Source organism: Ciona robusta, chromosome 14, assembly GCF_009617815.1.
Source record: "Ciona robusta chromosome 14, ASM961781v2".
Lineage (NCBI taxonomy): Eukaryota > Metazoa > Chordata > Ascidiacea > Phlebobranchia > Cionidae > Ciona > Ciona robusta.
The window spans coordinates 1,353,710-1,377,959 of NC_143248.1; the positions used below are offsets into that span (position 1 = coordinate 1,353,710).

General features: G+C 36.8%; 2 protein-coding genes and 1 long non-coding RNA gene across 6 annotated transcripts; 1 reads left to right on the forward strand and 2 right to left on the reverse strand.

Annotated features, from left to right (window-relative positions):
• Positions 1 to 332: 332 nt before the first annotated feature.
• Positions 333 to 21,619, reverse strand: LOC149724778 (uncharacterized). Of its 4 annotated transcripts, none has more exons than XM_089892033.1 (14): positions 21,445 to 21,619; positions 19,620 to 19,927; positions 19,290 to 19,432; positions 15,939 to 15,993; positions 7,884 to 7,954; positions 7,509 to 7,643; positions 6,706 to 6,852; positions 6,370 to 6,445; positions 5,902 to 6,013; positions 5,299 to 5,495; positions 4,583 to 4,766; positions 4,187 to 4,371; positions 1,386 to 2,440; positions 333 to 1,203 (listed from the first exon to the last, which is right to left on the reverse strand). In XM_089892033.1, exons 2-14 carry the CDS (start codon positions 19,812 to 19,814, stop codon positions 1,095 to 1,097), a joined length of 2,664 nt encoding a protein of 887 aa, XP_089748159.1. In that variant the 5' UTR covers positions 19,815 to 19,927; positions 21,445 to 21,619; the 3' UTR covers positions 333 to 1,094. The 4 variants fall into 4 exon arrangements, with proteins under 4 accessions (XP_089748159.1, XP_089748158.1, XP_089748161.1 ...); XM_089892032.1 differs by having other exon boundaries at positions 1,371 to 2,440; XM_089892035.1 differs by lacking the exons at positions 15,939 to 15,993; positions 19,290 to 19,432; positions 19,620 to 19,927; positions 21,445 to 21,619 and adding an exon at positions 13,614 to 13,783 and having other exon boundaries at positions 1,371 to 2,440.
• Positions 6,738 to 8,261, forward strand: LOC149724779 (uncharacterized). The gene is made up of 2 exons (XR_016386471.1): positions 6,738 to 6,878; positions 7,470 to 8,261. It is a non-coding gene; the product is annotated as an uncharacterized LOC149724779 (long non-coding RNA).
• Positions 21,620 to 21,927: 308 nt separating the features above from the next.
• LOC149724780 (uncharacterized) lies at positions 21,928 to 24,049 on the reverse strand. Its single transcript, XM_089892124.1, has 5 exons — positions 23,954 to 24,049; positions 23,392 to 23,543; positions 22,925 to 23,047; positions 22,355 to 22,552; positions 21,928 to 22,103 (listed from the first exon to the last, which is right to left on the reverse strand). Exons 2-5 carry the CDS (start codon positions 23,471 to 23,473, stop codon positions 21,970 to 21,972), a joined length of 537 nt encoding a protein of 178 aa, XP_089748250.1. The 5' UTR covers positions 23,474 to 23,543; positions 23,954 to 24,049; the 3' UTR covers positions 21,928 to 21,969.
• Positions 24,050 to 24,250: the final 201 nt, after the last annotated feature.

Consider the following 24,250-nt stretch of genomic DNA (forward strand, 5'->3'; position numbering starts at 1 on the left):
TAACGAATAGAGCTTCTTTTATTCTCGAAAACAACAGTCGTTATAACGTGTGTTATATTTTATACAGGCTTGAACCTAATGCTTACGAGTTACCACGTATGTTATTTATACATTTTTACTATTGTATGGCTGACATCTTATAGACCATTAGTCACCACTGGGTTGTAGCAATTGCCGTTAAAGGCATATTGCCATGTATACGCCCTACTTCATATAGAACGATATTAAACAAAGTGGGTGCACCCAATCAGTGCGACGGACTCTCTAAAGGTCATAAAAAAACAATACAATTCTCCGTAGTGCTAAACATGTCTTGTTATTTGAAAACAAAGTTTGCTTTTTAAATATTTAATAAGTCGATGCTCGTAGTGTGACCAAAACAGAGCGGACTACATGTGCGCAAGTGTACAAAAACAATAAACACAACACGGGTGGACTACAACGACATAATACTAATAAGTATGTAGTATAATGAGTGGACTTTATGGCTCTTTCCAGAGACGTAAACCTATAGCGCTTACCTTCATGGACACAGTATAGTCAATTTACTGGGCGTCAGAATACACTTGTTCACGACAGATGTACGCTAAGCACACAGAGCCTTACTTTTACAGTGCTAATATACATTCAAGTACATGGGCAAAACACTTCTCTGACATCGGACGGTTTGGGCTAAATACTTAATGAGCTGCACAACCAACATGGTACTATTAAATTAACAAATTTGTGCGGCGTTACTTGCTTTGTAAGGAGTTTCTTTACAGAAAATGTGCGCGTTTTAGGTATAGGAAGATGTACATACGCATAGTCTTGTTACAGTTAGGAAAATATAAGTGGAAGAAAACTATAAGCCGATGACAGCAACAAAAATCACCAGTTGGTTCGAATAATACAGCTCATAAATTAATGTGTAAAACTAAAAAGAAAATTAACTGCTATAACTGCAAAAAGGAAAGTCACCACAGTACAAAAACAAGTGTAACACTGCGGAAATATGAGACGACCGTCTTCAGTATCTTTGTGAAGTGTTTTTGATACCGAAAATTTGGAAAGGTTTCTTAAACATGGAACTAAGATGAACCTTAATTTTCTTTTTATGGGGGGACTTCTACACCAGCCGATCCGTTCGGCAGGCTTGATTTTATTTCAACAGAACTAGCGACTGCTGGATCATCGTTCGCCGTAAGTGCGTCTGATGCTGGTCTGGAAAATAAGAAACTGATTAGACTATAGACACAAAATAAAACCTTATTATTAGTAAAAATTTGGGACAATTCCCGTCGCATAAAAAGCTCTTTATATTATAATAGGCGATGTGTTTACTTCGTGAAAATATTCTGGCAACGGGTAACTTACACTACATACAATACCTTGTATTAACGAACCTCGCTGTATTTTCGGGAGACACCAATTTGAGTGATTCATCAACATTGCCATTGTTGTCAAGGGGAACCGCGTCTTCTGTAACCACATTCTCAGAGTTTTCAGTTGGAATGATCGCTTCACCATCTGCAGAAGACCTTTGTATATCAGGTTGTTCTTTGAGATCTTCAGTAGTTTCTTTTGGAGTATCATCAAAACTAATAAGAGCATCCTCCTCTGTGGTTGGGATTGGGGAAGAAGGAGTTACAGGTCTGATTTCTTCAGATAACACTTGATCATCATCTTTTTCTAAATCTTCAACTGCATTTACTGGTTCTTGTTCAACATGTTCATCCTCAGCAAGATCCTCAGAAATCGAAGCTTCGTTATTGGCTAGATTTTCTTCATTAACATCAGAAGTTACCTCGTTATGTTTCTCAGGTTCTTCAGCAACTGCACTGGTCGGGTCTTCCACAGCTGGATCTTCACCTAGATCTTGAGCAGCTTCTGAAGTTGTTGTCACATCAGGTAATGCTTCAGAAGTTGTGGTATCAGGAAGAGTTTCTGAAACAGGGGCAGGTACTTCTGGGGTGCTTGGTACCTCCACAACTGCTTCGTCTTCATCATTTGATACAACAACTGGCACTGCAACAATTTCATTTGGTATCACCACTTCTTGATCATCTTCAGGTTTATCTTGATCATTCTCGGCTTCTTCATGGTTTTGAACTTCTTCAGATGGTTGATCTTCTATTTTCGCTGATTTATCCTCTTCAACTTTTTGATCTTCTGTAACTTCATTTTCTAAATGGTCCTTTGGTTCTTCTAACTCTTCTTGGTTTAGATTTTCAGCTTCAACCAAGTCATTAGAATCAACTTGTTCATCTTGTGGTTCAGTGTTCTTTTCAACATCATCCAAAGGTGTCAACAGATCAGCTTCAACCTCATCAGACACTTGATCATCACCACCATCTGTGGTAACAACTGCGTCTACTTCTACAAGATCCTCACCCACAACCTGATCATCTTCTTGATTATTTGCCAAGACTTCATTCTCCAAAATTTCATCTTCATGTTGCTGTAAAAACATTTCTTCAATTAAGTATTGCATATGATTATGCAGACAGAAATCACAGAAATTAATGCAACAGGAAGATAACAAAATTACCTTGTTTTGTGCAACATATGTTGACATACTATCAAGCATTTAAAGCAAAGAAGATTACTGAGATGCATATTACAGAGTTCTGTATTTGTTTTGCTATATGTACATTTAGATGTTTTGAAGAGGTAAAAGGAGTATGAAAATAATTTTCAAATAAAAATAGAAAGTGCGACATGGTTATAGAGTATCACAGGCATAAAGTTATATTAATTGCTTCCGATCAGCAAGACTTTAGGAGAGGGTAATTTAAAAGATGTAAGACAGCATGCAATAGAATACAAGGACACTACAAGCATTGTAGATGCGTGAACTGCCCGGAATGCAAGAATTGGTAATAATTCTGACATCCAGTGGAAGTTTCACATATTCTCTGAGCATCATTCTCACAGCATACACTCTACCATTTCTATTTAAAATCTGTTTAACTATTTCCAGTAAAATTGATGCTCAATTGAGATATGTATTATTTGATTATCTGGGATTATTTGTTTAAAGGTTATTGCGACCATGCTAGTTAAAGGGTTATCTTTGCTTCATTCTAATTGCTTTTAATGTTAATATCTATGGTAGGCTTGATGGTATCTTAGTTCTTCACGCTGTCGGCTGCTGGAGAGAATTCGGCTTCAATTCCCTCTCCACTCCGTTCTATGAAAAAGTCAACAAAGCCTGGATTCAAGCATTAACCCAAAGCTTGTCTTTGCTACTGATTTACACCAAAATTACCACGCAAGATTTTGATTGATTTAAACCGCTGTTACATAAGATGCTAATTAATTTATAAATTTGTATTACTTCTATCATTAACTCATTTTTTTTAAAGTTTAGTTCACCGTTTAATCACAAATCTACAGATGCAAATTTCGGGTTCACACAAAACAAGATCAAATTTTGGGATGTTTGATTTCGTCAAAGTTTAAAAGTGTATTAAGTTAGTGTTGAATCAGGTTGTCTATACATAGTAACATGTTATATCACTAATTCAACAAACAAGTTTATACAAATTCACCTAAGCTGCAATCGGTATCTGCCATTCGATCATTCTGTATGGGTATAATGTCTAGTTTAACTAACAGAAGATTGCGGGTTTTATCTGAAAACTTTCTTTTCTGCTATTTAATAAATACTTGTTCAGATTGCTACTTGAAAATGTTGAAAACAATTAAACCATTGTGCTCAAAATCTTTCATTCAGAATGAGTATGATACACAGTTTATCAGAACTAGCAAAAAAATAACAGGACCATTTATTGCAACACTTCAGTGGGGCTACATTTATTGAAGACTATTAAAAACAAGCTCTTTCTCTCTATATGTTGAACATAAGCAAAACACGAATTCTAAAAATAAACCCAAGACTTTTTACTATTGGTGTCTTGTTCTCTCTGATCACAGCTTTTCTGTTTTTTAATATTTCTCTTCTGTCTGTTTCTTACTTTAACCTGACGCTTGTGGTCTTTCATTACCTAAAACCGAACACTAAAGTTGCAACAAAAACACAATGGAAAATACAACACCTTTAGAAACATAACAAGCACAAACAATTCTAAACCAAGTGTAGTATATAGTTGTGTTGTGACAATAACACATACACAACGTTTGTTTGAACACTTGCATGCGACAAAGTCACATAACAACAAGGATTCTACTTTGCATAACTCACCTCAGCCACTTTAACTCCATTTTGCTCTTCTGTTGGAAGTTCTGTTGGCACGGGTGCAACAACTGGAAGAGGTTCCTGTACAACTTCATCCTCTTGGTCTTCCTCTACCTCCTCTTCCACTAACTCCTCTTCTGGTTGGGTGTTAGTAACGGGAGGGGCGGCAGCGGGGACAGGAGCAGTGTAATCTGTGTTAGTAGGGGTAAAGGGGTCATGGCATGCAACTTTTCTGTTAGATAAGAATAAAGGAGGATATGTTTCCATTACTGAGAAATTGGAAATTATATTTATTAAATGCAGAAGAATGATATGCAAAGGTATAGTTTGATTAGTTAGGAAAGATAAAACATGCTTATTTATTTTCTTATGTATCCAAAAATCATAAAATTGTCTCCATACCTTCTTCCTCTGCTCCTGCTTCGTCATTTTCATTGACTTCATTGTTTTCAATCACTGGTTCCGACTCCCGATGTTCATCAGCATTGGATGCAGCAACATTAACATTGACATCTTCATCATGTCCGTTGGTGTTGACCACAGCTTGATCATCAATGGCTTCTTCATCAACCGCATCAGCAGGAACCTTAGAAAAAGTTTAAATGTAATGTAGGGAGGATGTAACATAGAATGACCTTGTGAAAATACAAAATGCAAGGCCAATAAAACTATTTCATTTGAAAGTTTATTATCACTGTTATATTGCAACTGTAGGTGTTAAAGCTAATATTAGTAAAAGTGAAACTAAATATGCCATTGTTCCAGGAACCTTAGAACAATTCAGTTTTAATCTAATGTGGAGTAAATGTAAAAAACAACAACATAGCATTGTAGTGCTTCTACAGTATGCCAGGTACAGTAAACTGACAAAACCGTGTGCTTCTAAACAACTAGAACTTTGGAAGTTAAAAGTGTAAACATTGCAACTGAAAATTATTGGCATTAGTGAGAGTGTGACTGAAAATGCCTTTGTCCCAAACACAGATTATTTTGAACAGTTTTGTCCTATTTGGAAGAGGGGTATTCACTCTATTTTCTTCCTTCCAGACCATTTCAAAACACCAACTCATTTTTCTTTCTAAATATGCTACTGTTTATGGGTGATTGTTTATTTCTACCTGGTCAATTGGAAGATCAACTTTGGTGTCCTCGTCCTCCTGGACTTCCTCGGCACGGATGGTTTCCCCATTTGCATGGAAGACACCATCGCTCTCCGCTGATGGAGGATGTGGGATGTTGTTCATCTTCCCTGATCTTTTCACCTTAACAGGTTTAGCGTGGAATACGGATTCTCCTTCATGTGTTGGATGGGCACCTGGTGAGGAGTGTAAATGAAGATTGTAAAAAAAATGTTTTATAACTTAAAATATTTTTAAATTGATAATACAATAATAATTTTGTTTGTTTCTTAATTACAATAGCGAAGCTATAGCAAAAAAAATAAAGTTGTCAAACACCCTTACAATTATTAACATATATATTACATTCAGTTCAAAAAAAAGTCACTACCTAGCAGACAAACAATAAGCCAAAGGTGTTTAATCATTTCCAGGTTAAAATTAATGTAGGAAAAATGGACAACACCCATACAATAATAACTGTGCTTTATCCTCAATAAAATTGAAAGGGGAAACAGTTAAACATGTAATATTAAAATAGCAATGTTAGTTTCAACTGATTGGTATAAACTTCTTGACTTTTATATTATAATATTATTTTACCAGGTGGTTTGGGCTTGTACTTTTTCGTTTTGAGTGGTCTGTATCCCGTCAAAGCACTTGCACCCATTACAGTTGTCTCTTCTTCTTCTTTATGTTGCTTCCTTTGGGCGTACTGTACGTTGGGTTTAAATAATATGATATAAAGCTAAGTATTTAATTGCAATTTTTATTATTGTAGCCTACCTTATTGTATAATATTATGAATGAATGTAACGTATTTACCGCGCGTGGTGGTAAAACGATAGTCGTTATAATACAGATGTTCTGTTTCACACACCTTGTGCCGGCTTACGGGTTACGAAATATGTATGTATGTAACAAGTATGTATCCTTGTTTGTCATTGTTTTTAATTACGTGAGCAACTTTAAAACTTTTAACTTTGCGCTATTTTAAAGGAGGAAAAACACAAATGAAATAGGAAACAAAGTAGTTCAAGCAAAAGTTATAAACAAAGTCGACGGACGTACCATTTTCGTGTACGTTTGATCGTCTCCTTCTTTTTGCGGCGGCCTTGGACGTCGCTTGATCGGCGGGAGAGGGTTTCTGTAGAAGTGAATTGTATTGATAACAAGATCAAGATATAAAACAACTATGCTATAGATAAACTCGTAAGCGGACACAAGGTGTATGAATCAGAACGCTCGTGTTATAACGACTGCCGTTGACAAAGTTACATACATTGCAACTTGTAAGCGAGCACAAGGTGTAAGAAACAGAACATCCGTGTTCTAGCTACAGTTAGTTCTCCGCCACCCGAAAGTAAACATCTATTCATTTATTCAAGCAATTAACATTCTAGTTACCCTCTTCGAGGAGAATGTGTTTTCTGCATAGAGTTGATGTCACCGTAAGCAATCTTCTTTATCCGTTCAGTACCGACTGCGATGTAATACTTGCCGTTTTCAAGCTCAGAGGGATCGCCAAGTAAATGGTAATCCATATCGTAAAGCCTGTGAAGAAATCACTAATTAGAAAGGTAAATTGTCGCTAACAAGGCCGTTAACTATAAAATAACTACTCAAATTAGGTGAGGGCATTGAGTATAAAACAGGGACGCAAATTTAGTTATGTTTTAGAATTGCACACAATTTGTTTGTTTTTTGTTTTAGAGTTATTTTGTTTAGAGTTATTTAAAGTAGAGTTCAAACAAAATTAGTTATTTGTGTTGAAATCTGGTTGCGGTTGGTCGGTTAAAGGCCACATCCTGGAATTGTTTATTCAGGTTTGAATTATTTATGTAGCGGTCCCGACAGACCTTTCGATTTCGATCGCCCTGTGTCCATACAGCTTCGAAACTTCAATAATATAGCATAAACACAAACATGACAAAAGTATGGTAGGGTGGGGGAAGATAGGACACATTTTCTTTCTATTCTCTCGTCCCACTTGTTAGTAAACAAAGAACATTCAGAAAATTCTTAAACCGTATCCTCAAGACCACCACAGATCGTTGTTAATTGTTTAAAACGTGATCAGGATATTTGGATATTATGTGATAAAGGTGTCCCGTCTGCCCCCACCCTACTATATTTCAATGTTATCGATTTTACACTGCAGTTCTTTGCAGCAAAGAATAGCGCGAACAATCCAGCCATCGTGTACTCACTTCCGCACTGCTTTACCGGTTCGAAGACAAATCTTTTCTGTGATCTCACTGAGTACAAGGTCCCAGGATTTCATCGCTCGTGGAATCAGGAGGAGACGAATAGCAGGAGCGTTTATGTCCCCGTTTCCATAAACACTGCACAAATATTTAAATGAAAACAAAATAGATTTAATGCAATTGTATATGACCTAATGTAACTTGTTCTGTTCAAATAATAATCCAATAGATCAAGTCATTAGTGCATATTCATCAATGTAACTAGTTTTAACCTCACATGCGCGAGAAAAGGCTACCGTTATCACTTATTTAAGTTTGCGCGTGTTATAATTTAGGAATGTAGTGTAATTTGAAATTATTCGGTGAAAATCGACTCACTAAATTTGGCATGGTTCTTTGACGTACTTGCGCCATCTCGCGGACACGTTCATTCTGTTGTGATGTGGTAACTGTAAAGAAAACAGAAAACTTTATTAACGTGATGATCGATGGCTTGGTACAGCTAGCGTCGTATCTTATTTTTACAATGGAACAGACAAAACAGTATCATAATAGTTGTATGTCATCGTTAACGGCAATTTTACGAATTGTTCTACAATATACATATATCCTGAAATATCATCCTAGAATTCTAAGTTATAGATAACACAAAAGTAATTAAGTGTTTTTTCTCCAACGTAAATCAAAACTGCCCCATTTTTTGCAAAAGCGTAACAAAGTGTTGATTAATTTATATTAAACTGATTATTTAACGAATTCTGAGACATTTGTGATTAGGAAAAGCGTACCTTATGAGAGTATATCTGTAATCTCTGAATTAGAACACGACGCCTTAACAGAATATGGCTTTCTGGCTGCCAAGATTTATATCTACACGACGACATACTGCCTTGCACAATTGACTTCAAGGCCGATTTCAGAACTCGCTGTCTAGACACCTATCCACGACCGTTTCGAAGTACAGGCTTTGAATTAATCATTCCAAAATGACTGATAAGCGCTAGACATAACAGCGACAAACCGCAAGGGATTCGTGGAAAAAATACAAAGCCTGGAATTCACACGGACCGATGTATAGGAAACATACGCAGTGATTTTAGCGCTATTTACGCGGTTAAAGAAAATTTCAAGTTTAAGAATTCGTTAACAAGTTTGACCGTTTCCATGATATATTAGAAATCCTGGTATAGCTATGTAATTTTACAAAAAAAACAAGCGTCCCAAAAAATAAACCTTATTTTTACAAAGTTTGATTTTAACAGGTTGTACGTCTTATGGTTTAATTAAACCTTAACATGTACCACTTTTTCATTTCAAATTAAAAAGGCCATGCATTTAAAATACTTCCACAAAAATTAGATACCAAATTCGGTTCAATCGTTGTGAAGATTCCCCTACAATCACGTCATCTATCTATTGTTTCAAGAGCGAGATTACAAAACGGACACTAAGTACCAGACAAGTGTACTACGAGTAACTACGGGACAAAATTGTGGCTGTTTGTTGTGTATGTTGTTTTGTATATCGATCACCGGTTGCGGCACTTGAAATAACGGAACCAGCATGCCTTGTGACGTAACAAAGGGATGTATTTCCAAGATTTGGGATACGAAGTACTTTAACGCGATTAGGGAACTTGAAGTAACCTAGCACGCTTTGGGAGTCGTTAATTACTTAAATTAGGAGTACTGTATTTGATTTCTCACACAAGTAAGTAAACAGCGCTGGTGATATTTCTAAAATAGGACATGTTTTTTTAATTATATTTATTTGTCCCATTTGGTAGTAAAACAAGGAAATGTAACCGTAGTCCCGTAGCTCTAAAAAAGAGTTGTAAATGTCAAAAACACAATAAGGAAATATGGGTTTAGGTGCCAACGATATCCCATCTTGCCCACCAGTAATATGTGCTACATCACGACCTACTAAAGATATCTCTAGTAGGATGTGGTTACCATTTTATTTGACATAAAATAGACCCACTACTAGAAACACTTTGGTCGCTATTATTTGAGAAAATGTGAAAAAGTAAATTATATTCCGCTGCAAGGTGGCGGTAAAGATCTGTACTCCGTCTCTCCTTATTTCGTCGACTAAGTTGAAGAGACTTAAGTATGTAGCGCAATTTAAACACGGATAATTGTTTTATTACCATGTAATAATGTTATGTTTAAATGTTTCAAAGGCATTACAGCTGGTGACAAGTCAAGTGTAATTGATATTATTCAATCTCCATCGATCACCATTCAGTTCACATACAACACTATGATGTGGTGGCTGAATCGTGTGTTAGTTACCTCAAGAGCCGTAGCAGTAATATTGTGTCTATTGTGCCGTACAGAACGTGCGCTGTTCTGTGTAATTAACCGATTCACTTTCTGTCTTTGCGTCGTTACATGTGGATAATCAAACAGGACACTTTTAAGTGGACACTTAGCAAAGCATAAGAGACTAGCCTGCGCGTGGACTTCAAGTACCCAGAAATTCATCAACGGAAAACGTGAAAAAATGCGCCCATAATAAGCTGCTGTACATGTAATATTACAAGAGCAATTTTAGCGCAGATTTTTATGAAGAATTTTAATTGCAGACGTTTTTTTTTTGTTTTAACTAGCCATTTCTTATTTGAATGAATGGACTTGAATTAGTTTTTATAAGTCTTTAAGCTTTGAAATCTCGATGCTAAACAAAATTCGTATTAAATAACAATCGTTTAAATTTTTTTTCAATAAATGAAAAACATTTTTTTTCCTCCGATGGGAAAAAATTACTTGTTTTGATTTAAAATTAAATATTCGAAAAATGCGGCGGTTTTAAAACACAGCTGTGCATGCGAAGCTACTTGAAAGTTTGACCGATTAGGAAAATGGACAAAGCAAGCTTTTAGCCAAAGATGGCCGACCGTTATGAACATACAGCTGAAACAGCTGGGGAGATTCTTTGATCATTGAAAACAAAGCAACTCAATGAGCTTTAATTTGGACGGTAGGTTTAATCTTTTACTTCGTTATAACAACACGCATGGCAGTTCTAAAGCCGCAAGTTTGGGAGACAATATACACACAGGATAAAATGACAGGCGAAGCTTTTAAACGCACTTTAACAGAATAACCGTTCCACACTATAACATTAGAGGTACAGCGCGGAAGAAGCCTCGAACAGTAAAAACAGGAAGTACTTAATTATAAAGTACAACGCGAAGTATAATCTCATGGTTGCAGACGCCCGATCCGTCTATACTAAAAGCATTAGTCCGTGGGAATCGGGTGCATTAATTATTCATTAAGCTCCGTCGCGACAACTGCTAAAACTCGTGACGTCATTTAGGAAATCACTCCGGGCCAAATAAACCACACTGGTCGATATCGATGTAGGGGGAGAAGAATTTGGTAGGTGAACTATACGACAATACATGGTTTTGTTAAAAGTGTTGCTTTCACACGATGGGCATGTGATGATGGATGTTACTTATTTATACTCGGACGCGTGGCGGGACAACGAAGGTTGGTATAACAAGGGTGTTCTGTTTCATACTCATCATGCCCGCTTACAAATTATAACATATATGTAACTGAGAGGAAGATTCCCACCGGTTTGACGAAATTACTATTACTACAATGAATTTTGTCCAATGAACACACAGGGCCACAGTAGTAACAGAATCAAACCTCGAACCCAGAAACTCCGGGCCATATTGCGAGCTAACAATTTCCCACTTTGTCAAATGTTGGAAAACCAGTACACCAGCCGCGGTTACAAATGGAAAAACTTGAAAAGCCTCCCAAAGGAAGTTCTCACAGCTGGATATCAACTGGCGATTGATCAGTATGTCCCAGTGGAAATTAGGAGGGAATTTTCATAATTTTTGCCAAGCCGTTACCAAACAACCGTCTCTAATGCTTGATACACAGGAGACGTAAACAAGCTACGCATGTGCTAGGCTGTATAGTGATTCACAGCTGCCGAATAAATTCATACGATCAAAACATTTAGTATGTTCGGCATGGGAGGGTTCACGTTTCCATTTTTTATCATCCCATTTGGTAGTACACAAAGAATATTCACAGAAATATATACCCGTAATCGTAAATGTTCCTAGTTTACCACTAAACTGGACAAGAAAATAAAATCAAAACACGTTCCATCTTACCCCACCTTACTAAATCAAGACCTATTTATGTCACCGTCAAGATCACCTGTCCTTGTTAGCGAGGTAGAATGAATAAATCGTGTAATCTTAGCGTTTCAAATCGATGAGAAGCGACTGTTCTGCCTATGGGACTCGAACCAATCGAATCCGAAAAAAGTATGACGAAAAATATAATTACCCTTGACAACCATACGTGACAGAAAATGTCGGTTTAAACTGGATTGGACCGGATTTCCGCCAGTGTCATGGCAAAGCATAAGAATGTTCAGACATATTTAACCCTGTATCAACTTAAGAAACATGTAACCGTTTCCACGGCATCGGACGATTCGGTTACAGTTGCTGGGAAGATCATATTTCATATTGTAACGTCTTGATTTTGTCACCACGCAGACTATTTCGGAATGTTCATCCATACGCCGTGTAAGTTATATTGTAATTTGGAGTAAGATTACATCTTATTAGCAGGAAAATCCCATATTTCCTGATCGTCTTTTAAACAATTAACAACGCTCTTTTAAACAATAAAGCAACGGTAATACAGTTGAAAATTCTGTGAATATTCTTGGTTTACTACCAAAGGGGACAAGAAAAGACAACCAAAACACATGTACCGTCTAGTCTACCCTACTATAAATCAAATGTTACATATCATTTCGGACGCACTTGTTCTAAAATACAAAGCCTAATACAACGGCATGAGATATAAAAAACTGCCTGTCACGGATTCCGTGTTCCAGCATGTATATTCCTTTATTAAATATGCATTACGATTTCGCATACCAAGTCGCAATGCCCCGTTTTACATTGAAGACATGGGGGAATGACGAAATCGTCACGTGAACCCAACACACACAACACGTTATATTGGTGGCATGGCTAACGCTGCCAGGACGCCTGGGTTATATCATGCATTATATATGCGAAGCTCACTGGATGGGAGATTTGAGACAACGGTTCAATAAGCAAGTCTATATGACAGGTCTGGTGTATTTTCAGACTGCTTATGCATGACCAAGCTTACTAGTCGCTAAAATAAATGGCTTTATTGAGCTCAAAATACTACATAAAGTTACATTATCTTTACGATATAGTGGGGTGGAGAAAGATGGAACATATTTGCACCCTTTGTCCCGTCCCATTAGGTAGTAAACAAACCATGTGTACGGAATTTTATAACCGTATAGCCTCGCGACTCTAATGTGGGGCGTTTTCGAGCGACTAAATGCATCATTATTCCATTCTACGACAATAACAGGTTAAATGTAACAAAGCCTCGCCACAATTGAATTGTCTGACAGAAACGGAGTTTTTCTGCCAGTCACTGCCAAGTATACGATGACGAGGTTCGAAAATCGGTTTAAATTCAATTTCAATTGATCTGTCGAGACAAAACGAACACAGAACGTGACTTGGGTGCCAGATATTCCTACGCATGACGTCATCAGATAAGCAGCTGCGAAAGGTCTGCGGGAAACAACGGCGAAAACAACAGCGACCATCAGTTCAGACAAGACTCGAAACTACGTAACCCACTACCAAGGTCGAGCTATATGGAAATGAACCCCTTGTATTTGAATATACACACTTTTCTTTCCATTAGAAAACTAACTTTTAATTCAACATAAATGGCCCGTTGTGTTTTGTTAGTCGTAGTTTTCGATTAAATGTAACCTCTGTCGTGTTTTAAAGACTATCATTTGTCGCCAAATCCCGTCCTTCCGTTTTAACTAAACTGGATTGCCGGCATTATTCATTTTATTTTATCTCATTATCTGGCATTATTCATAGTAATTAAAACAGATAAATGTCAAGGAAAAGTAAAGGTGAGTTTAGGCTACTGTCTCTATTTAAAGCAAAATTCATGAATTAAAAAAAATGCCGATATTATTCTAATTCGTTAAACCAACTTCGGACTGAATAAATAGTCCACCTTTTATAACAACAGTTATACGTACCTTAGAAACGGTAAAAAATCTTCAAATAAATTCTTTGTTTAGACAATTCGAATTATACGGACATCCGCTTTATTTCGTCTCCGTTTTAGTTGGTTTGGAGCAAAATTACCAAAACATTAAACACGAATACTGAATAAAGATAAAACAACGTAGTAATACTATAGTTACTTCAATGTACAGTAATAGGCGCTACTCTATGAATCAATACTGCAAGCTATCTTCGATTATTGGTAACCTAGACTGCTGATGAACAAAACTGATTAGCAGTGATTTACATGGCTGGAAAAAGATTATCCCTAAAAACTAAACTAATCCGATATTGCCTACTTATTGGACTAAACTGATAGGGTATACGAGTTAAGTGCTTCGTTTGCCTGCATTTACTGCCAGCGCTGTTAATTACATAGCTCCATCATTAACATCGTGTAAACTGTAAAACGCTAGTATCTTTTAAACTAACGCTTATGAGAAACACATAACAAATCGCCTAACTAAAGATGTTATTTTCTAGAAAACTCTTCACTGGTACATTGCAACGTTAAAACGGTTAAACAAAGCGTCTTCACAAAGCGCGCAGTTCAACCATCTGCTGCAAGCGCCTTACAATTTACAGTCTGCCTCACGTGGCACAAAAAACGCACTTAATTACAACGTAATGCATCGAGGGAATGAGGCGCATCGATCCAGGCACAACGTCTCATCTCATGCGATTCAGTTGCCTTTGCAAACTGGCGCACCCAGTCAAATTGAAAATCGACTGCAGTAAAAGGGGAGTGGTAACAGCAGCAGTCAGCGACACACCCACTAAAGGTCGAGCTATAAACAAACTGCGCTCAACCTGCAGTAAAGCTGACTCCTTCGTCTAGACTGTACAGGGCGACTAAAAAGGACTATTTCCTGAAGCTTCGAGGCGCAGAGTGATCTTTACATACATTGATTCCCTTGTGTGTTATACACTTGATGAATGTTACTGAGATACATTTTACGAAGATTCTCTTATACCCGGCGTATGATATATAGCCATTTCACATATGACATCACCGTAAGAATTAAAATGACGTCACGTATCCATGGCATTAACAATAAATTGAAAGCTTTTGCGATAATTGATTTTCTAAGAGAGCAAACGCGTGCTTAGAATTAATAAATATTTTATGTCGTGTTCGGCTTCAATCGATAGAGTGGAAAATCTAATGTGTGGTGTATGCCACAGTTCACCGTTTAGAGCCCGACAGTCTATAATTAGAATTCTCATGGCGGTTGTTTAATGTGTCCATCTTAAGATTAAAATATACGATAATGTAAAAAGGGGTGAAATAAGCGCGGGTAAAAGCGTTGCGCATCACTGCAAAAGGTTGAAAATCGCTCGCAACACTGCTGAGAGCAATCAGCACCACCTTCGGTATCTGTAATTGTTTATCGAATTTTCGAGGCAGCATCACGCTATACGACTTGCGCCAATCAGCGACGCGGCGCTGCGTCTTTATCGACGTACACGCCAACAGCTACAAGTAATTGAGAAATGTAATCGATAATTAATTTTACCTGTTGGCATATTGCAACTCCATATGCAACATGGACCAAGCTTCACGAAATATAAGCAATCTCGAATGAAATGTGGGGTTTTATGTGCTAGCGGTACTAATCTTACCCAACAGTACAAGAATTCAAAGCCCATCAAAATAACGGGTTGATTTCAATTAAATCCAACATAAAAATCACCAACAACACATACGCAACATTAAAGAACCCCGAATTAAAATAAGGCACAAAGTGTGTGAAACAGAACTCCCATGTCATTACAACCGTTGTTGCCTCGCCAAGCGAAGATAATAAGTTACAATTATTCATTCATACAACATCAGAATGAATAATATCACCACTAGACGACAGTAAAGGGTTGGGGAGTTATAACATGACGACGAACCAACAAAACGTCGCTCGGACAACGTAGTTAACCAAAGGTTTACCTTCGAGAGTTTTATTGTAAAATTTAAATACAACTTGACGTCTTGACTAATTAATTATAACATCATCTCAACACTATAAACATAGTTCTATCCAAATTGCCGAAGTTTTTTTTTTAATATTTTAATATAAATTTATGTAATTATTGAGATTATATATTATCTTCATAACACAATAAATGGATCATGCCTAAATACCGAATTTCACCTTTCTTTATTCCGTTTATCTCTTGTAAATTTTCCCAAAAGTTGTATTACCGTGTTAAATATGTATGCTGTATTAAAACTGGTTGAATTCAGTTATAAGTTACATTCGCATGATAATTATGTTTTAAATATTGTATAAATGATTACAAACTTGAAAAATGGTTCTTCTGGGTGGCGGTTTTTTCCTGAGGTAGATCTCTTTGTATCTAAAATAGAATATACTTTTAAATTTGCAGCAAAAATACCAAAACAGAATCTGTGGATATATGTATAATACCAAATGCTAAATTAAATCCAAAATGAAAAAACACCTGTATGTTTACACCTTGCAAATAGAGTTATACCTTTGCGAATGTGATATAAATTTTCTGGATTAGTAATTCTTGCATAAATTCCATTATATTCCATAAAATCGTACGTAAACTGCATTTTTATAAAATGATACCAATCTGTACTATATACATAGCCATAGGTAAGGTCCTATGGCGAGGTAGGCCGGGTATAATTGAATTTAAGCAAGAGCACCAATACTCAAATGATATAACGGTTTAAACAAAGTGTATTAATCAAATCTATACGCGATTTGAAAAACGATTTGCTTTACCAAATAACTAAACATTTAAACCGTCTTTGTTGACATACCTATATCCTATGTATTAGCTGTCACAATATTTTCTTTTGTATTGTAACTTATTACCAAAACGATACAAAGGCACACGGAAGATATACGTGACCATCTTTTACAATAACCGATGACAGATCATGCCCCAAACACAATACCAGTAACGTTTATATTGTCGTCAATGCGCGTCCCTATACTAAAGGTATATACGTATACGCTTATACAAACTAATGGGTTATACGATAGAAACACAAATGTCACATATACACGCCAGTATCCCCAAAACATGTTTACCAGTGAGTGTAATAAAAATAAATCAATGACAAATCGAAGCCCTAATGTTACAGAAAAAGGTGTGTTTAAATATTTATAGTGGGGTTGGGGAAGATGGGACATCTTTTCGTTCTGTTCCGTACCATTTGGTAGCATACAAACATTCTAAGAATTATAAAACCGCATCCTCACAACCATGGTGATCTGTTGTTAATTGTTTAAAACGCGATCAAGATATTTGGATATTATGTTCTCAAGGTGTCCTGCCCCCCACCCTACTATTGATTTTCAAGTCTAGTTTTGAAATTGTAAAGCCAATATACACTTACAATATTCAGGACAATATAGATAATGCTTTTCAAGAGTTGGCGAGTTATAACATGCCTTTGAGAAAATCACCCTTTCAGGCGTGGCTTTTAAATTATCCCACAAACGACTAAGCCGCGAGGTATGTAAATATTTAGAGTCGTGGATTCATAAAGTTAGGAGCTTCATCGTGCAAATATTTATCACTATAGATGCCAAAGGAACAAAAATCCGCCGATATTTGGAAACCAAAGATTGGCCATGAGTCCTAAGTGCTTGGGATTTAAAATAAATCCTTTTTGAATTATCAGGCATTGAAATATCTTGCGTCATTCCATTGAAACCATGTGAAAAAACTGGACTATACAATGTTGGGTAACCGGTGCATTAGTCGCCGTCCTTTGTGGTGCAAAATGATATTGAATTTTGTGTCAGCGAACTGGTAATTTTGTCTTAACTATTTGTGTATAGGCTCAATGTTATATGTACAATATTTGAGCCGTAAAACGCGCCTGTTAATAAAACATTTGTGCATATTTGCTAAATATAAATCACTGTTACATAATTTTAGTAGTGGTGCTGTACTACCTAAAACACAAGCGTTGTACAGTAGGGGGGGATGGAACACCTTTTCATTCTATTTTTACGTCCCATTTGGTAGTACACAAAGAACATTTAAAGTATTATAAAACCGTATCCTCACAACTTCCATAGACCGTTGTTAATTGTTTGAAATACCATTAGAATATATGAATCTTATGTTCTAAAGGAATTTTCATTTACTATTAATGTGCTGCTGTTTCATATACGACGATTAATAGCTTGTGTTTGGATACCGAAACGTCGTTTAACGATCAATAAAACTTGTAAAACATGAAATAAGATCGGACAAACATTGTAACTTTGCGTGTATGTTTCGTGGTAGATAGATTGACAACGTGGTATATAGTCAATGCAAGAGAATTATCACAAAATACAGCAGGTGTAGCATATTTGCATAGTAGTGAGGCAAGATAGGATACCATTACCTATAAATTCCATACTTTCGAATCATGTTTTGAACAATTAACAACGTCCACTTTGAGTCGTGGTGATACTATTATAATATTCTGTAAGCATTCGTTGAATATACTACTAAAAGGGTCAAAAAAAGAGAAGGAAAATAAGGCTTATCTAACCCCACCCCACTATATATATGAACGTACATTTTCTCAAAAGCGGTTAAAAATAGGTTTGACGATTGATGTCGTAAAATTTACGGTGACCGGAAAGTAATTTTAATTGAACGTCACATTCTATGAAATCCTAAGTAAACACCGATATAGTTGTAACGTAACCAACGACGCTTTTCGCTGACGTATTTATTTTTACGCCAGATTTACGTGCGTGCTGTTGCTAAGGTTACGTCGCTTTCACCGGCCACGTACCAGTTACACCCTTTGAAACCTTGGATACCCGGCGTTTTAGTGAAGAGTTTACACTTCACTATATTATCCATTTGATTTGGTTTATTAGTTTGTGTGGGCGTGTGTGTCTTCTGAACTCACGGTCCACGGGAACACAGAGGAATTTCGGATCTAATTCGGTTTACTAAACAGGGTTACGCAATCAGGTAAACTTAGGTCTATTGAATGCTGTAATTGAGCCGTGCTGAATACTCAAACATACGAATTTTCCAAACACACTGTGCACGTTTAAAATCGCAACAAAAAAATCGAAAATTAGCAAAACTAGTTTGCATTATTTAACAAGCGCCATCAGCCTGCTTTAGCAAATGATTTAATCAGATGCACATTGTTTTAGAATATATGCTGCTGGTATAGTGGGCAAAATTCCAACACAGTATCAGAGCATAATATAAGCACCGACGGGGTTAATTTCAAAAGTTATTCGATGGACCATTAACTGTAATCCAAACATTCGCATGGCAGAATAAAAACAATAGGAAGCCACTCGAATGCCGTGTCGAGAGCTCACACATGGCGCTGCTGTTGCCAAATGTGTGGCTTGACAGTTTGAACTTTAACAAAGTGCCGGTCAATAATTTGACAAACTAACAAAAACAAGCGTCGAGTGACATCAGAAGTCAAATTTCGCGAAGTGTAGATGCCTATATATCTTCGCGCATGCAAAATCGTACTTAAATCGTTTACGTTATCAAGTTTTCATTCGGTTTTGGCGCATCAGGGATTTCGCGTAATTTAAAAAGTTTTTGGTTTGTAAGTAAAAGGTTTTTAAGGAGCAATCAATACAGGCGTACAAATTTTCGAAAAAAAATAATTCAAGCAAAATAAAACTCACTGTATTTTTCGAAACCTTTCGACACCTCCTGCAACGAGGTCCATTCCATTCTGTAGTTGGGTGAGGTCTCGTACTCTGTGGCCCAGGTTTGGTGTGTATATGTTACGAACTGCTCCAAACGGAGCCTTCATTCCGACTGTGACCTAAAAATTAATAAAAAGATAAAACTTTCAAATTCATTTTAAAAATTATTAGTTGCAAAAATCCAAGTTTCAATTTAAAACCACAAAAGTAAAACCTACGGGTATATGTTTATAAAATTTAGGCCTGGGAACGAAAAACATTCGCTTTTTAATGATTGTGTAAAATGTACAATATTAAAAATCTAACCTGGTTTAGAAATCCATCAAAGTCGCTTATGTGTCTCCTATTCACAACGAACTTTCTACCAGGAAAGAATCGATCGCCGTTAAGATAAACGTGGACGTTCTTCGCGGTTTCTGGTTGATGCATGGTGACTAAATGGTCTTGTTGGTGATAATTTGACTGACGGTCTTGATTTACGTCAGCAGCCAAAGTTGTCATTGTCGCGCGGGGTTTCCCCGCCTCTGAGAACAAGTGAAAGTTTTTGGACGGCTGTTTCGTCAAAGGGCTTTTGGATCCCGGTTTCACTTATCAAATTTGACTGACACCTCGATCTGAAATAAACAAATACAGTCGATTAGTTTTTCGGTAAAAAAAAACAAGAAAGTATAACCGAAGCCCGCGACTATAAATAGCGTTGAGTATTGTTCAAAACACGACCAGGAAATGGTGCTAACTGTATCCCATCTTACCCCACTAAACTATATATTAAAACGCCGAAACGTAATATGCAGCTATGGCTTCTCTCGTTTACATACAACGCTAGCTTACACCAAATAGCTTTTAGCTCAGTAAACTGAAACTGCCGAACATCCTATTAATAACTCGGTTACAATAGCCGGCTATCTAGCGCACGGCGGGGGCTGATGGGTGTAACACCAAAGCGTATATTGGTCATTCAACGACTGAACGGCAGGCAGCTGATAGCTGTCTGAATAATCCAGCGAAATCATACCGCCGCCCGGTAATAAGCGTGCTGTTATGAAAACAATTGCCGGCACTCGTAATTATTATTGTATGTGGACGCGAAAACCAGGCCAATAATTGAAAAAAATCTGTCGTTCATTTATAATTGATTAATGTAGGTGTGGTTCTGTATTAACTGAGCGGACACCTGTTAATGGTAACCGAGAGCAAATCAGCGTTGTTTCATGCGGTAAACGCGCCATTTTAGTTAGCTCGTTCGGGTAGTGCGTTGTCCTACAGATTCCCAAAATTTGACATTGGCCAAACAAACGGTAAGGAGTTGGCAAAATAATATGAGGCTTTGGATACCTTCGCAGTTAGCTGTAACTACAAACAAACCTCTACCAGAGCAAACACACAGAGTTCCTAGCGTGCTGGATTACAATGATACAATGAAAAATATGATCCTACGTAAACAATCTCGGGTCTATTGTTTTTGGTCGCCCGTGTTTGTTTCAAATAGGCCGGAGCGTTCGTAATAGAACCCTTCGCTTTGTAACTACTGTATCTCTCGATTTTGTGTCATTTTGAGCGGAAACTGCGTTCCAACGGCGCTTAGTGGAATTGATATACGTTTGTACTATGCCGGCGATTAGTAATGTTTCATTATACACAACGTTCGACGTGCGGAAAAACTTATTACTGACTCGTGTTAGTTATAAAGTTTATTTACACTCAATATACTTATTCGCTATTTTAACTTTTCTCGGTGGGCAAACAACAGATAACAACAATGTAAAAAACCCGGAAGCGTAATTTGCGGCATTGCGTATAATATCACCATACACAACATAAACAAACCAAACGCTGACATTCCTATTTAATTAGACTCGCCAAAATTCGTTAATTTAACTCAAGACTTTTGAGTGGCTTCCAGTCTTAGAACGCTCTGAACTTAAAACGTGAGCGGCGCACGAGTAATGGAACCTCAGTTATCGATTATGCCATAGGCAACTAAAAGCTAAAATGCGACAGCTTTACCGCAAGCACCAAACTGTTTTTGATCTAAACCAACACATTCGAACGCCGAGCTCGTAAATTTTAGCGCAACTGGCTTAACAGGTGAATATTATAGTCTATTTACTTTGATGAACATTCGACTGACCTGTGTTTAGTGTTTTAGATGTCCTTTCTTAAATTGCAATAACTGTTCTTCTGCCTGCCTTTTTTACACGTGTAAACGGTAATAAAACTTAATAGACGACTTGAATACCTATACTAAACTACCAACATATTAGCTAACCTACCCTATTTACCTAGAAAGCGAGAGAGAGCGCACTATCCGCTACATAACTGTTCACGCTTCGCTTGCTTTTACAAATTATGCTCCACTACGATGTTAGTGTTGACTCTAAGTTCCTGGTTGTCATGGTTTCGACCACACGCGGCGCTATGTCAGTTTATTATAGGTAGGCGGGGACGATTTGGTTCAAAAAACGGAACTCCATTTTGGAATTCGCAATTATGTTGCGTAGCAGTCTTTTAAGTATTGATAAATTACAGTTTTCCAACTAATTTTTACTCCTTTGCAACTTTTTCATTCAGTAAAATAGCTTACTTTTGAAAATATTTAAACAACAAGATTCCGTTTAACTTTAAATAGTGTATATTTTATTACTTTTGCATAAATCTATAATTTAGAACGTTTGGAGTCAAATATTTCTGTGTCTTGATCAGTTATACTTTCGTCTGAAGGTGTTTGAGAACTTTGAGGGAATTTATGTCGAAGCAAAAGTAATTGTGTGATAAGAAAAAAGACGGCACCTGAAAAATATAAATACGTTATGAAATATATTACATACAACTAGTGTGCCGTTTGGTGATATAATTATTACACTTGAATAATGTATATGCTGTTTATAACTGTGTCTGTGGGGTAAGATGGAATACCGTTATCACCTAAATATCATAGCTACGGTTATATAATTCTGTAAATATTCATCGTTTACCACCTAATGGGACGATAAGAGAGTATCAAAACATGTCCCATCTTACCCCACCTTACTATAACTTACCGGCAAGGTAAAATCCCGGGTACACAATGTACAAAGCTTCGCGAAACCCTATTTGGTCGATAATTGGAGGTACAATTAGGGGAGCGTTCCCACCAACGTTGTTTATGATGAAGATAAACATGGAGATTGCGGTCGCTCGAGATTTGGACGGGAAAAATTCAACTAGTACAGTAAACAAAACCCCGAACCACATCTCGGCTGAAAATATTAAAAGAAAATGAATGAATGTTGCGTTCAGATGTACTAGCCTACTAACAACGTTCCTTAAAAAATAGGCCAAAAATACTCGCCTACAAAGTTTCATACATGGTAACTCGTAAGCGGGCGTATGAAACATAACACCCGTGCGTTATAACGACCGTCGTTGCCCCGTCACTCGATGTAAAAATGTTCCATCGTCATTCAAATATCCAGATCGTGTTTTAAACAATTAACAACGGTCTCTGGGAGTCGTTTACTACCAAATGGGATGAGAAAATAAAATAAAAAGATGTCCTATCTTCCCCCACCCTATACTATATATCTAGATATTCACAAATGTTAAACCGTAGGTATAAATGTTCGCCTTACCAAATAAATAAGCACATAAAAGGCATATGAATGCATACGGGGGTGGAAAGAACAAAGTCCCGGCCGCCAGCGGAGCCGCGATAGTTTGACTCGCAACTAGAACCCATAATCGAGCACGAACGCCTGCAGAAACATAAGTTATACCGTAATGTCAAATAGTACTGTGGGGTAAGATGGATACCGTTAGCACATAATATTCCATATTTTTAAACGTATTTTTTTCGTGAGAGTGCGGTTATATAATTTTGTAAATATTATTTCTTTACTTTATACGATAAAAAGAATAAAACCATCTTACCCCAATCTACAATAAATTAAATAATACTGCGAATTAAATTCTTACAAACTATTTTTTACGAACAAAACTGTTAACTCTTAATTCTTAACTCAAGCCATGTATCTGTCAACACAGTGTAGTTTATATAAAAAGAAACACTTAGAATCTTATATACATACAGGCTATATACCGTATCTCGAAGCAAGTACATCAGACAGAATTCCTCCTGTCACAATCCCTACAGTTCCTCCAATTATAGAAGTAAGAGACATAGCCAACCCGACCTCGGTACCCGGGTAATATTGGTCGAAATATAACTGAGAGTTGTACGACCAGCAGAAACTAGCTGAAAAATACGACAATTAGCACTGTTTCAAGTAACCGGACAACTTTGGTGTAAATCCTATAGATTCCTCGGGCGTGCCTCGCCGCAGTAACTCATTTGTGTTAAAAAACATTTCACAATTTTTTTTCCAAAAATGAACTTTTTAGAGGATTATAAATTAGGAACAGTCGAAATTGTGTGGCAATTTAGGAGTTCCCAAGCATTGTATTGTCGCACGGCCCATTTTGTTACTCCAGCGTTTTTATTTTCGTGCGTTTTTTTCATAGACCGTTTCGATTTTTGAAACTTTAGTGGTATCTTTAGATCACATTTCAGTTTAGATCACTTTATCACTTTAGATCATTATATACAAATTTTAATTTTTCGCCAGACTTTAACCAGGTAATGGTTTAATATTAATACATACCCGAATGACGGAAACACGCTCCAACCAACAGCATGAGTATGACAGGTGACGTAGCAAATATTTTTATTGTTTCGCAAATTCGTTTGCCAATCGAGATTTCACCTGCTACAAAAAAGAAATGCAAAATATTTAGGAATATATTACTTTGGGTTAAGATGGAATACCGTTAGAGCATAATATCTCATATTTCCTAATCGTGTGTTAAACAATTAACAACGCTCTTTTAAAGTCGCGGGGCTATGATAATAATTCTGGAAATGTTCTTTGTTTACTACCAAATGGGAAGAGAAAAAGAAT